A 14,701-nucleotide genomic window follows, 5' to 3' on the forward strand; every position below is an offset into this window, starting at 1 on the left:
ATGATGTCATTGTCACCTCATTTAAAGGGATTGGGTGCCATTTCTAATCATCAGTGCTGGAACCCCTCAAACTAACAGCAGAACAAGTGCTTCAGTAATTCATCATTTCACCTCCACTCACGTGTCCTACTGTGACTGACAGGTGGAACTTTAAAAGCACTTTTGAAACATCAGCAGTTTTTTTTAAATCAAAACATTGAGAAAAATTCTTCACACTTTCTTTACTTTATAAAAGCATATAGGTACAGTCTGTACATTTTAAAATCACAGGAGAAATGTGTCATATTTTATGAAATAACTTGATGTGAGAAAATAAACTGTACAAGAACAACCCTAAGGCAACGTTTGAACAACTGCATTTAAACAACAATCAGAGTGCCAGAGGAACGCACTGTCATAGAAATCACCAAACTAAACTGAGACTACATCACATGCTGTAGATCTCTTTGACCCAGATAGTGCAGTGTAGAATAATGTTAATTCAATTCTGTGAAATAAGTAAAAAGGAACTAAAGACAACAGAACGTTAACAGATAAGAGTCTGTCAGGTTCATTATTCTACAGTTATTTACAACAACCTTTCTACAAAGCTGTTCTTTTTCTCGCAGGCAGCATGTGTCTGAAGCAGAACTGCATTGGTAACACTTGTATTCACAGTAGCATGATTCAGCCCACCCCGCCTTTCCTCTTTTCATAATACACAATACAAATGCTGTGATAACCAGAATATATAAAAGTAAGAAGGATTTACAAATATCAGTTGTCGTCAGTTTTCAAGAATTAAAAAAAGAAAATACAACAAAATACAACTCACTTGGTAAAAGGTAAGTTCACTTATAACCTCACAAGGAATTGACACCTAAAGCTGTTTCTTCCTGGATGAGAGTCCGTCAGAATAAAAGTCTATGTGGAGACTCGTTGTTCCCAATGTGTCCATTCTAACAGTAAAGACTGAAATTAATTGGACATTATGGCAAAGTCCATCAATAAATACACAGGGACCCATAGGGACATGGTAACTACTGGCATTATCTCTAAAAACTGATTTATCTCATGACCTCAAAAGGTGGTTAATTATATTTATAACATTTTCATAAACAGTTGGGGTTTAATTGTGTGAATGGAAATACTTTCTGGTTTTCTGGGGGCTCAAACTCTGGACATAAATGTCTGAAATGAATTTTTTCCGGTCCACGTGTTGGGTTTTTACAAATCTTTACAGTGGAGGTAAGTGTGAAGTTGACAAGTTGTCAGAATCAACTAAATTAATGAGAGTAAGCCCCAGGTCCAAAACACCACACATTTACTTTAACATGGTGGCAGGTCTGTCCAATACCAGCTCTCAGCTGTCACTCAAATATCATGGAAAAACCCACTCGGAGGTTTGAACCACACAAAACATCTGTGACAGCTGCCTTATCATCATTTCTCTTTCATTACAAAACTAACTTACATTTCAGGTGCACTTTAAAGCTTTGGATTCAATTATCATGTTATCTGGATACATTGCTTTGAGGTGGTAAAGGTCTAATTTTCTCAGGATGATGGGCTTCCCTACATTTTTCTTTCTGTGGAAGTGTGTCATTTCCTCCATGAGGAGAAGAGGGAGTCCAGAAGAGAGCAGAGTAAAAACAACAGAGTGTGTAGATGAGTCGCTGTGGCCCAGCCTCCTGTTCTAGCTGTGCTGCTGGTTCTGACTCTTGATCAGGCTCAGTTTGCTCTTCAGGCCCTGGTGGCGGGCCGACAGGTGGCTGTTGTCCTCCAGCAGCTTCCTGTGCTCCTGGATGAGTCGAGATGAAGTGTGCTGCTCCCCCTGGTCCAGCTCCAGCTCCGACATCAGCTCCTGTCTGGACAGAGGTTAGCAGCGCAAAGACTCCATCACTGTCACATACATGTAAAACAGACTTGACAGACATGTCTCCCAGGATTCATTCAACAGTTGTGGAAATATGCTTATTTGTCTCATTTTGCTTTCTTCATCTCGGTGAGATGACTAAACATGGGGACGTTAGCTTAGCATAAGGAAACAACTAGCCTGGCTCTGCCCACAGTTCAATGAAAAGCATCATATATACCCTGCGAACACACTTTATATACCCTAATTAGGCAATGCTAACTTTTTGTATTGTTATAATGCCATGTCATAAAGATGTTATCATGATGTCATTTATACCAAATAATGATGAATGACTGGGTAATCTAAATGAGAGATCACCATTAAACAATAGCTAAGACTAAAACTCCATATAATATCATTCACAAAAACAAAGTCCTCACGTCCTCATGCCACTGGACGGCTGAGCTGACCCCTGTATCTTATTGATGACTGCAAATTAAAAGCACATCCATCAATGCATTAATATGAGCCAGACACTGCAAACACTTAAACTACTTTCAGACATTCCAGAGATCCTCCGAACATTCTCCAGGGGGAATGAATGCGTCTGTGTGAACGCAAATGCCAGAGTGAGAGCCCCCTGATTCACATGCAAGTGAGTGGGTGTGTTGATGATGCAAACATTTAAAGAAGATAAAAAATAATCGCCTGATTAAAAAGCAGTGACATACTTGTGGAAGTCGATGTGCTGTAAACAAACATATGTTGTAAAAATGAATAAGTTACTTCCTGCCTCTGCCTGCTGCACCACCCCTCACCTGAAAGCTGCAGAGATTTGAGTGTTGTGAATGCGTCTGAGCGGAGAATCTCCTGCTGCGTTGTGCATAGGTGAAAGTCATTCTGCAGACTTCCTCTGGACGTCTTGTCTGAAAATGGCCCATGACTACCAAATGATCTTGCACACAGATGCATCCCAGTTGATGACCAGCAGATGGATTTTACAAATCCTCAATGATAAATTCTGTATAGTTCTCTCAAAGATGATAACCCACGATCTGTGACTCGACTTACTTCCTCTGGACAAGGTGAGCGATCTCTGACTGGACCTTGAGGAACTCCTGAGCCATCCTGATGTGCTGCTCAAACACAGCCATGGACTCTTTGGAGTTGGGACAGGGAGCTAGAGGCTGAAAGCACAGGCCCAGTGATTAATGCACTCACAGTGTGGAACACAAGCTTTAGATCTACAACAAGTGGGAGACACATTTTGTCAGTTTTTGTGGCCTGATTTTGTAGAATATGCGTCAAGATCGATATCAGGACAAATATCGGTGGAATGTGGAAATATGGTTTTATACTGTATAATGAATCTCAGGAACCTCATGAGAATATCCGAGCAAGACAATTATTTAGGCAACAACCTTTGTTTTTTACTTCAGTTAAATGTTTAATTGAATCTAGATTCAGAAAATTCTGAACTACTAGTATTATATCTGACTAATTCAATGAATAATTTGTGAGCTAGTAATAATATATATAAATAAATAAATAAATAAATAAATAAGACAATGATATTCATTATCACAACAACATTATATTATATTATTAACTTACCTGTAACTGGTGGTCCAGCTTCAGGTAGGCGATGGGAATGGAGCTGTCGACACCATTGGTAGCTAAAGACACACAAACACAATATGTCAGAGTATGGAATCTGAGGGCTGATAACAGTAACCAGGTATCTGGTATAAGTAGGGCTTGTCATAAGTGACTATGCATATCATTCATAGCTCTTATTTACCTAACAACTGTCGGGTATTGGAGATAATAAAAAAGTATATGGTTCAATAATAAGCTACTTGCATCTTTGCGTTTACTTATATGTTTAAGAAAAGGAGAAGGCCAAAGTCTGGTTTCTTCTCTGCCCCCTGTTGGCCATAAATGCTTCAAAAACATTGAATACTTTTCTTATGCAGATCTGTATCAGACCGGTCTGTCTCTCAACAATGATGAGAGTTTACCACAGCTGGAACTTTTCATTCTCTAAAATGATCATATTTTTAATATTGATAAATCTCACTAATAATTCCAGAAACATCTGTCTCTCTGTCAGAATGCTGGAAGTGCAGCAAATTTCAGCCTGGCTGCATCTTCAGCATCAGCCTTTGTCTTTCTCATGGGGCTCCCTACCTGTTGGACTAAATGTCATCCTCAGCTCTGATTGGTTAGTGGTGGTTACAGGGCTGCTGCAGTAGGTGGGGCTTTGGGAGCGTCCTGGTTGACTGTCCACACTGGACACCTTGGACAGACCAGTGCGCAATGTGGCTGTCTGAGGGAGAATAAACAAAAAAGTTAAAATCCTAAAGTAGAGGTTGAAGAAAACAAACTCCTAAAGGTTATATTACCTTTAAAGGTTTGAACTGAAGTGGAAATTTGGCCTCAGAGCTTTTCAGGGTTTCCTCTCTGCCCTCTGAGTTTCTGTAATCCGCGTTGTCGTCACTTCTGTTACTGTTGGTGTAGTCGGCGTACGAACCTGCTGCCAGCACAGAGGAATTCATGAAAACACATTCTCTGGCTACAACAACACACACAAGTCTATTTATAGATATTCAATATTCATGTATTGATAAAAGTAGCAGAGCTGATAGCTACCTGAACTTGAGGCTGATGAACTCCTGTTGGCTGAAGACTGGTGAGGCAGCTGCAGTGGTTCTTCAGAACCTGGGAAATACTGAGAGATCCAAACACACCACATGTCACTCACCACAACTCCACGTTACTAGGACATGCATCAGAGGGTATTCACTAGTATTATTACCAAGTTTATGAAAAAGTTCAATATTCTCGTGAATACAGTCACAGTGGAAACCACTTACAGGGATCACCTTTGTCTGGGCCAAATTGATCACTGTAAGTGGTTGATTACTATAACTGCATTGCATAGCTTCTGTATGATAGTCCCAGAACTAGAGGGAAGGTAAACAGTGTTTTTTAAGATAAGAGCGATATCACATTGCACACTCAAGTATACAGTGTATGGAGAGCCGGAGGTAAAAACTGTAAAAAAGAACTTCTTTACGGTTCAAACATGTATGAAAATACCCAATATCAACACTGTAAGCTGATCACTATAACCAAATTATTTAAACAGCATTTGTATAGGAACAATTCAACTGTTGATCATTATATCTGTGATCACTATATCCAGTTTCCACTGTATTATTATTCTTCCAGAAAGAGAAGAAAAGATGTGTTTCCAGAAAGAGATGTTCTTTTCTAATGTTTCCTAAATAAATAAATCATCAGAAGAGTAAATTGTGTTTTTTTTGCGGCCTAAAAATATTGAATTGACTGTACCACTTAAAGGTAGGACTGGTAAGTTGTTTCTGAAACACTTTTTATCTCATTTGTTGAGATCATCTTCACATCCCAATAGCAATCAATAAATATATGAAAGTCATCTGAAAGAACAAAAAAACCAGTGTGTGTGTCCCTGACAGCCCTGACAGCCTGTGATAAACACAACTAACCATTTCATTCGTACCCCAAAATTATTGGTCAGCATGGGAGTCGGTGGGATGTATCGGTTGCAATAGCAGCCTGCTCTTGCCAAGACTACCAGCAACTTTTAGGTGGAATTTTCTTTTTACATGTTACTCAGCTCATGAGATCAATCATTATACATCTAGTTTCAGTGGGACAACTTTGACCCTTTCGATTGTTTTTATTGGCTATATGCTTTGGTGATGATTTGAATGTACAGCAGTGTACATGTGTGTATGAGGAAAATGCAACGTTCAATAATGCTTATTGCAGAATCGTCCAAATGCAACCACCAGTGTTTTCTGAAAAAAGACATTCTAATGAAGTTGTCCCCTCTCTGTGCAATCAATGTAATTCTTCATGTGTTTTGTCGATTCGTTTGCTTATGTCTGCAACACTGAAGATGACTCTCCACTCTCGAACCTCAGTAGGACACAACCTTTCTGCTGTTAAAGGACAACATTGTGTGTGAAGAAATATATATTTCACCAAAAACTACTTCTGGTGATGCAAACGAACTGTGGCATCATCTGTCGTAGTTCCTCGTCTGTTCCCAGCTGAGCTTAACTTGATTGGTGTGTGCTCTCCTATTGCAGTAGGTTTCTTCTGCCTTGGCTTTTTGCAATAGAGCAGGGCTCCAGACCTCGCTCATATCACACAGCCCTATTTTGTCCAGACTCACGGAAAAAGATGACATCATCTAGTTTGCATCAAACCAAGGCATTACAAGCCGAACCCAATGAAAAACAGACTCACTATTACAGTGATAGAAAACCATCAAGTCAATGAGTGTAAGATTTTTTCAAATATATCTGCAATTACTTTTTTCCCAAAAATAAAAGGATTAAGGACATTAAATCCCTTAATCCTTCTTATTACAATATACTCAAATATCTTCAGAAGTGGGGTTTTCAGCCTTAGTATGGAAAGCTCAGCACATCTCTGCTTTCTTTAGCCTTCTCTAACAAACACCCATGTGGAGTTAGGATGTGGTTAGCCTCGCTTAGCAGGTGAAATAAAAAGAGAGGGTCAAAACCCGGTGTACAGAAGACAATGTGTGAAATTGAAGCCTGAGTTGAAAACTGGAAACACAACATAGCAGTAACCATATTCATGACATCATCGCATCGGGTTTGCATTTTGCTGCATGTCAGCCGGTTTCAGTCCTGTGTTTGTTTGCAAATCAGACATCAGCTCAATGGGACATTAAACAGTCATTGGTAAGGTTTGTCTAATGTCCAGTTCCACGTTTACAGACAAACTTGACATCGTCCACTTGTGATCGGATCTCTCAGGACAGATGTTAATACAAGGTCTGAACGAGGCCTGAGAGAAGTGAGCCTCTCGCTCGCAGGGCAGTACTGGACACTCTCCTACGGAAAGTAGCTGAGGTTAGTCCACAAAGTCTGGAGAGTAACTAAGTGCTTTTAAATAAAACAGTCACTAGACTGCTCTGATAATAAAAACTGTTAATGTCAATTCATTTTGAAAGAGTGAGGGCTGATGAGGAAACTCTGCTGACCAACTGATGGTGTAATTTGATCACAATCTCCATCACTCTCTTAGTTACTTACTTAGTCCAGCTACGATGAACATTTTTTAGGGAGGGGGTTTCTAGTCGGGATTATACCTTCATGAGATGGCTCATGGTGTTCTCCACCTCCTCCATAGACGGTCTCTGGCTGGGCTCTTTGTCCCAGCAGCGGGTCATCAGCGTCTCGATGGGTTCAGGGATGTATTTTATGAGAGGAGGCCGTGTACCTGGTACAGAGCGGGAAGAACGTAATAATGAACCATCACAACAAGATACATTGTGAGTCAAACCTACTTTGACATGATTAGGAGTTTTCTTTTTTCAATGAATATGTAAGGACTGGATGATATGGCCCAAAATTATATTGATAATGATAATTATCACAAAACCTGTCACATTATCATTTCTTTAAAGTTTAATGGCTGATTTTTGCTCCCGAGTGAAGGTTGTGGTTTTAAACTCTTCTTTATGAGCAGAGAATAATAAACACTTGGGGCTCAACATCCTGATTCCTCTCAGCCATCGGCCCAACCCGACTCCACAACCCCACTTTCTGCAGCCATTTATCACATTTGACACAGCTTCATTACCTTTTTTTTTTTTTTTACAAATGCAACAGTACCCCCCAACATATAGAAACACACCTCTATATGTCTCCTTTTAAGTTTCAATGGTTTGTGACCATTTCACATTAGAGCTTTGAGTCAGTGTTAGGATTCCACTCACCTCTGTGGACAGCCCACATGATACAAAATGCCGAGCCACCAATCTCATCAAAGGGCTTCTTGCGTGTGATGACCTCCCACAGGATAATACCCCAACTGAACACATCACACTTTTCACTGTAGTTACTGCCTGAGGAACACACATCAACACAATGTTTACTGTATCAGAGCATCAGCCACAGAATGAAGGTAACAATTAGTTGAATAAACAGGTCTTATTTGAACAAAATGCAAGATCAATAGTGAATCAGGGTCAAAATTCCAACTCCTCTCCGTCAAGTCAAGTACAGTCTTTTGGGGGGGGGGGGGGGTGAAGTCAATAGTAAATCTTTATATTTGAACACCAAAAAAATATCAGTGACATAAATGCAAATCTAGTTGAAGATGTTTTTAACATACGACAGATTCAAAAGTGAAAAAAACAAAAAGAAAACAAATATCCGTGGGTGAAAAAGTGGGCTCATACACGTACACATGAAGATGTCAAGGGAGCTTTTGGTGATAAAATCCAACGCTGGTGTTGATGTGCTGTAAACAAAATGATGCCCTGCCTCTGCCTGCTGCACCACCCCTCACGTGAATGCTGCAGAGATTTCTGTGTTGTTGCGAATGCGTCTGAGCGGAGAATCTCCTGCTGCGTTGTACATGTGCGAAAGGCAAACTCTGAAGAAAGTCCAGACCCAATTCTCCAGACATCCTCCGGAGTTCACGTCTGAAAATGACTGTACTCACTTTCACACCTACAGAGCTGCATGTGTTTGGACTGTGTGAGGAAGCTGGAGTACTCAGGCAAACCACACAGGCAAATCTATACCCAATAATCAATACTGATCTGAGCGGCTCTCGGCTGGAGCTCGATAATGAGAAGTGACAGTCGTGCTTGTCTCTCACCTTCAAAGACCTCCGGTGCCATCCACGCTGCACTGCCTTTATTGTTGGTCATGTACGTTTGAATATCACAAGCGGTGCCAAAGTCACATATCTTCAGCACTGTACCCCGAGCCACAAGGAGCAGACTGAAACAGACAGTGGACAGAGATTAGAGACCTAAGAAAATACAGTGTTACGTTGTGACAGAGCAGGTCCGTCACTGACTGCAGGTAGTGCACACAGACGCACACATACATACAAACACTTTCCCCACTCCTTCCTGTTCTCACTAAACAGGCAATAAAACACACAAAACTCAACATTTGTTTGTCACCATTCTTCTGCTTCATCATCCGGCCTCGAAGTGGTGTTGGGCAAAACTGGGGAGTAACATTTTTTCCTATCATGTATGTCGATCTCGCACACATTTGTGATCACATGAACTACAAAATAATGTTGTTTTGTTTGTAATCTAGAAAATGTCTGCCCTAAATTAGCCGTTTCACTGGGAGGAAAATGTGAAATTTATTTCCTGTTAAATGTCTGTTTATATTTCTGTGCTGAATACCCCTTACGGGGGAAGAATAAGTTTAATTGTATTTAGTTATACAAATATTAAGCCTAGTGGGAGGGGCTGCTGCTTTAACAGGAGCTGCTTTTGTCCCAGAACGTCAGTCCTGGACCTGTTGCAGGGAAGGTAACAAATTAGACATATTGAGGAACTCATTTTCTATTTAAAGCAAACTGTTATATCAAAAAACTAATCTTGTTTTCATATTTTTGAAAAAAAACAATCAAAGGAAGTTGAAAAAGAACCCTGCGACATACATACTACTATGGTATACTCTCAAACATCTACCCATATATTCAAGACCAAGAAGGTAGGAACTTTTGAATTCAGACAGAACACCGTTGAGGTTCTTTGGTCATAAACTTTGACCCGATGACAGCAACAGCTGAAAAGTAAAAGCAAGTAAAATCAAGTAGCTGGTCCAATTTATCAAATATGAAATAGTGAAAAGTGGACACCAGCTACTTTGAGCAGTTTAACGATATTAGGAAAACGTGATAATCTTGTGGAATATCACGGTGATGATATGACTTGTGATAAATAAACATAAACAGTCCATGGCTACGGACGCAGGGACCATGGAAAGCTCCGCAGCCCGAGGGAGACGGCTGATGAATCCGCTGCTCTGAGGAAAAATTTAACTCATTAAGAACAGTATCGATCATTATGTGATGATCAGTGTTGATATTGTGGCCTCATTTCAAACAAATCAACATTTAAACACAATTCATTGATCTGAATATCTTGAGTTTATTATCTACGGCAGCAGGGCTCCATCTGATTGGCCAGATGCAGATCGTGAATGCATGGCACATGGAACACTATTTATCGCAGTTCAAGCAGTCTTTGACGATACTTATATCCTGTACGTGGACATTGTGATGACAATACATTTTCGATATACATCGTACAGCATCTGCACAACTTGACAGAATCAAGCTGCTTTCAGACATGCACAGAACTCTGCAGATCCTCCGAGGAGGAGGTGCACGTGTGAACGCAAAAGTCAGAATGAGAGGCTCCGGATTATCTGCTGACTTTCTCCGCCTGGCCTCTCAGTATAAAGTCGGTTGAAAATCAGGAAAATTCAATGTATGAGCACAGAAGGGGATCCCCGCTGCGAGTGAGTGGGGGTTGATGACGCTTGTAACGCACGACAGATGCCAAAATGGAAAAAATAAATATCTCCCGGTGAAAAAGCAGTGTCACACACGTAGAAGACACCGACGAAGATGTCAAGAGAGTTTGTGGTGATAAAAGCTGACGACAGTGTCAGCGGGAGGTAGACGTGACCACATGATCTACACAGTAGCGCTAACATGTCACTTCCTGCTTCTTTCTGCTGCACCCAGCTGCTCCACCTCTCGCCTAAATAATGTGGAGGATGTATTGCTGTGGTGAACGCGTCCGTGCAGAGAAGCTCCTGCTGGGTTGTGCATGTGTGAAAGACAAACTCTGGGTAAACTCTGTAGCCAATTCTCCGGACTTTACCCACAGGTCATGAAAAATGATCTTTTCTCTGTAGCTCGACATACACACCTCCCAAAGTTTCCAGAGTTCTTCCAGTACCTCTGAACTGTGTGACTTCTATGTGTTTGTTAATTAAGTCTTACTTTGGTGGTTTGAGGTCCCGGTGAATTAAGGCCTTTGGCTTCATAGCGTGCAGGTAGGCGACTCCCTTGGCGCACTGCAGACACCAGCTCATGGCATGAGACGATGTGTATTGGGCCTGAGGGTCCGCACTGTGAAGGACTGAGGTCAAGACAAGCAAAGAATGACACGTCACTATATGAACCCACAAGTGGACTACTATCATTGCACTGAAAATACACAAGCACCATTGGTGTTGTCTTTGTGTTTATATTGTTATTGTTATAGTTTGCCCAAAATGTTAAATAAATCTACTAAAATGTGTATTTTAACAAAAAGCATGCTGATCAAGACACTTAATGTTTTTATCACATAATGACTTACCGTTATATAAAGAGCCACATTCTGCATACTCCATGACCAAACAGACCTGAGAACACAAATCATGTTACTGTGCCTCAGCAGTGAGATCATTACAATAACTTCAGAGCTGCAGAAGTCAGTGTTTCCTACAGATCAAGACGAGCTGAAGAGTGGACAGGATATTATAAATCCCTGTCAAAGGCTATGTGGAATTAGCTTACCAGGATTACTTTTGAATGTGTTAAAACTTTCAAAGTTGTGTTTCATGTTTTCGCGGGCAGAGGTCCTTTTATATCCAGATATCATGTAATTACAATGCACATCATTACTTATCAACCATGAAAATTGAGGTCATGTCTTTTCAGGTGTAAGTAGCAATGGCAAATTGTTACCTCCTCCCATCTTCATTATTTTTCTGCCATTGCCATATGTTTTCAGAAAAGAAGAAGATTCAGAATGAGCATATAGTTGCAAAAACAATAAAGTTCATCAGTTTGAACATTACACATGTTGAATTTTTTTTTTTTATTGAATTAGGGTCAAAAATCTATTTGCAAATTATTCCATTCCATTTTTGTTTTAACAAACTATCCTTTTGGAATGAGGGTTTTACATTTATATTAAATTTATATTATTTTATTATTAATTAAATAGAAATTGTGTGTGCCAAAACTGAATCAGAAAACTCTTGATGATGAGCTATGTTGTGTTTGACTCTGCCTCAGCGATGATCACTGTGTTAAGTTGGGATACTCACCGGATTGTGACAGGAGCCATACAGCTTAACTATGTTGGGGTGATTCACCCGGGAGAGCTGGCGGAGCTGAGACACACACAAGAGAGCAGGTGGGGAAAAAAAATACACATTACTATGTGCAAGAACAAAACACACTCACTGATCAGTGAGTGTGTTTGACTATGATGTGTTTTCATATAAAACCTTAAATGTCAAGGGTCAGCCCTGGTATTAACGTCGGCCCTGAGAGAACCGGTCACAAGTGGACAGCTCTAAGTTTGTCAGTTCCCACCTGACAGTAGAATGTGTCTCCACATGCGTCTCCTGTGACCACGGTAATCAGACCTCCCTTCCCTGCTCTATATGCAAATAAACATGTCCGTCATTTCTGTTCACAAAGACAAAGCTACGTTTCTAGCAATAGAGAATTAGAGATGTGTCTGTCTGTTTGTGTGTGTGTGTGTGTGTGTGTGTGTGTGTGTGTGTGTGTGTGTGAGAGAGAGAGGGAGAGGCAAGTGTTGAGTTTTGTACGCACTGTGGTTGCAGCGCGATCAAAAAGAGCAACAACTAGTGGGAGTTAAGATGGGATGAGATGAGTTTTGGATACACACAAGGTAGAGAGAGGGCCTAAGTGAATACAGGTGCTGCTCACAGCTTTACAATGTAGCGATTCATTAATTTACCCATTTTAAAAACAAACAAAAACACTAAATCAATATGTGTCGGCCAGTGTTAATATCATGGTAGTGACCAAAGGTTATCCAATGTATGTAAAACAGTGAAAAGATTAAAAATGCTTTAGGGTCATTGTAAAACTGTCATGGGTCAAAGACGTCAGCTGGGCAGGAGGTCCTTCAATGTGGCCCAGGACGCATTTGCATTCACACAGTAAAATGAATGTGGCCACCACAGAGTTTGGTTTGAGGGATTTGATCTCAGGACACACTTGGATGTGTTCAGACCTGAACTTGGCGTTGTCTACTTGTGATGCAATTGCTCATGACAGATGTTACTACCAGTTTCTGTACGTGTCTGTACAGCTACGTCCAGTTGCCGTTGATTCAACTTTGCTTGGTGAAAGTGAAAAAAGGCAGAGTGCTGTAACAGGTCAATGTTTTCCAGAAAGCATCCTCAAACACAAAGGGACCTATTCTCCCACTAAACGTAGAACTTATCTAGAAGTTCAGACAGTGGGCACTGGAGTGTCGGGATATGGTCGGAGTAGTGGGCTTCAGCAAGGTGATCACCGTACCTCGACCAGGAAAGCGTTCCTTTCATTGTCACTCTCGATGGTCTTGATGGCCACATCCTTTCCTTTCCACACGGCCTTGAAGACGACTCCAAACGTCCCTCTGCCAACAGCCTGAAGAAAGACAACAAGAGGACATAACTCACCAGGACGAAACTCAGAGGATGGTTGTGTACCAACTTATTTTGGCCCAGGGGACCCCCTCACACCCCAAACAGCTCAACCAGGCCTTGTTAGACAGAGCATAACCTCCTCAGTGTTAGGAGAGCTGGTTCACACGTATGACGAGAATTTGACTGCACTTGAAAAACGTGTTCCAGCCCAGACAGTCTCTAATGAACCTGGGGCCTTGCTGTCGGTGTTTGAACACCTTGGAGATGTGTGGTGGTCTGCTCAGGCCTCGGTGTGTTCAGCTCGCACAGTATTCTACACGGCACCGTGCAGCGAGAGCCGCCGAGTTCATGTTGCTCAGGGACAGAATGAAACAAACAGCTGTACTGAAACAAACCCAGCAGCCTGGAGCTCAGGGCTAATGTCAAGCTGCTGCCGCTGCTCTGGAACTTTACCGCTTCCACTTGAATGTCTTCATACTGGATGTCCTCGAACAGACAGACAGCTGGAGCCTCCACCATCGCACAGCAGCGGCCACACTCGTCAACGCAAACCGACGATGCGGGATTTCAAACCGCCTCAAAGTTGCTGTTGTCGAGAACAAACTCGGCGTGTGTCTGCTGCTCCTGACACACAAGCAGCGCTCCGTCTGTTGTTGTGGATTCAGGAAGTGAGCAGCGGCAGGGCTGTTGTCTCATTCCATGCGAGTGTCTGTGAACGTCTCACAGCAGCCGGAGTGAAGAGCACCGGGAGTCACTCTGACACTTGAACCCACCACGAGGCGGACTGAACGCCGTCGAGCTGATTTCATCACATTAGGTTTCACTTAGTTCAACAATCAGATTAATGACGCGATCACACAAGCGCTCCGCGGACGGACTCGCGCTCTTGAATGCAGCTTTGTTTTTCTTGCTGCAGCGCCCAGAGTCTCCGCGGGGAGGCGACAAAGCTTCGCAATCGCTAATCACCACAACTTTCATAAGCCTCTGACCCCAAAGCCCGTTGAATGGGCATGTATCATCATCATCATCATCATCATCATCATCATCATCATCATCATCATCGTTGTTGTTGTTTATATTCCTCCAGTATTTCCTCATTGCAAATTGATGAGATAGTGTTTCATCAGTTCTTAATTTTCTACGTTTGTTATTTCTATGTATGTTTCTGTATAGTGCTCTATTAAGACCCTGATTGTCTGTGTGTGTGTGTGTGTGTGTGTGTGTGTGTGTGTGTGTGTGTGTGTGTGTGTGTGTGTGGCTGTTTGCACTTGGGGGGGAAGAAATTTGTGTGAATAATATTTATTTGTGTAAAAAGTGCAAAATATATTAAGTCTTTTTACATACTAAAAATAATAATAAATTATTATTGTTTTAGATTTTATAATAGCCTATACGACCAGGGCCTCCCCTTTAGACAAATCATCAAGTGTTTTAGCCTTGTTATTAATGATACAGGCCGATTCTATGGGGTACATTGAGGCTAAAGGTAAATCTGACTGGCTACTGGCTTGTATGGCAGTACTATGAAAACCATGTGGCCTGTTCAGTAGATCAGACATCATTGCCTATA

General features: G+C 41.4%; 1 protein-coding gene across 3 annotated transcripts; it reads right to left on the reverse strand.

Moving 5' to 3' along the window:
* Positions 1-1,143: 1,143 nt before the first annotated feature.
* On the reverse strand, positions 1,144-14,082 carry LOC117755991 (mitogen-activated protein kinase kinase kinase 7-like). 3 transcript variants are annotated; one of them, XM_034576249.1, is made up of 14 exons: positions 13,585-14,082; positions 13,022-13,132; positions 11,791-11,856; positions 11,055-11,100; positions 10,694-10,832; positions 8,531-8,655; positions 7,641-7,769; positions 7,011-7,141; positions 4,490-4,568; positions 4,243-4,373; positions 4,028-4,166; positions 3,452-3,513; positions 2,909-3,024; positions 1,144-1,847 (listed from the first exon to the last, which is right to left on the reverse strand). In XM_034576249.1, the coding sequence occupies exons 1-14, from the start codon at positions 13,648-13,650 to the stop codon at positions 1,676-1,678; spliced, it is 1,512 nt and encodes a 503-aa protein (XP_034432140.1). In that variant the 5' UTR covers positions 13,651-14,082; the 3' UTR covers positions 1,144-1,675. The 3 variants fall into 3 exon arrangements, with proteins under 3 accessions (XP_034432140.1, XP_034432141.1, XP_034432142.1); XM_034576250.1 differs by having other exon boundaries at positions 4,243-4,370; positions 13,585-14,027; XM_034576251.1 differs by lacking the exon at positions 13,585-14,082 and adding an exon at positions 13,226-13,539.
* Between the last annotated feature and the right edge of the window lie 619 nt (positions 14,083-14,701).

This window comes from Hippoglossus hippoglossus, chromosome 22 (assembly GCF_009819705.1).
Source record: "Hippoglossus hippoglossus isolate fHipHip1 chromosome 22, fHipHip1.pri, whole genome shotgun sequence".
NCBI lineage: Eukaryota > Metazoa > Chordata > Actinopteri > Pleuronectiformes > Pleuronectidae > Hippoglossus > Hippoglossus hippoglossus.

Coding starts and splice junctions, on each gene's coding strand:
- LOC117755991 (XM_034576249.1), bottom strand. CDS start 13,650: ATGGTGGAGGCTCCAGCTGTCTGTCTGTTCGAGGACATCCAGTATGAA. Junction 8,656..10,693: donor CGGGACCTCAAACCACCAAA/GTAAGACTTAAT, acceptor TGTCTGTTTCAG/TCTGCTCCTTGTGGCTCGGG. Junction 7,142..7,640: donor CATGTGGGCTGTCCACAGAG/GTGAGTGGAATC, acceptor GCTCTGTACCAG/GTACACGGCCTCCTCTCATA.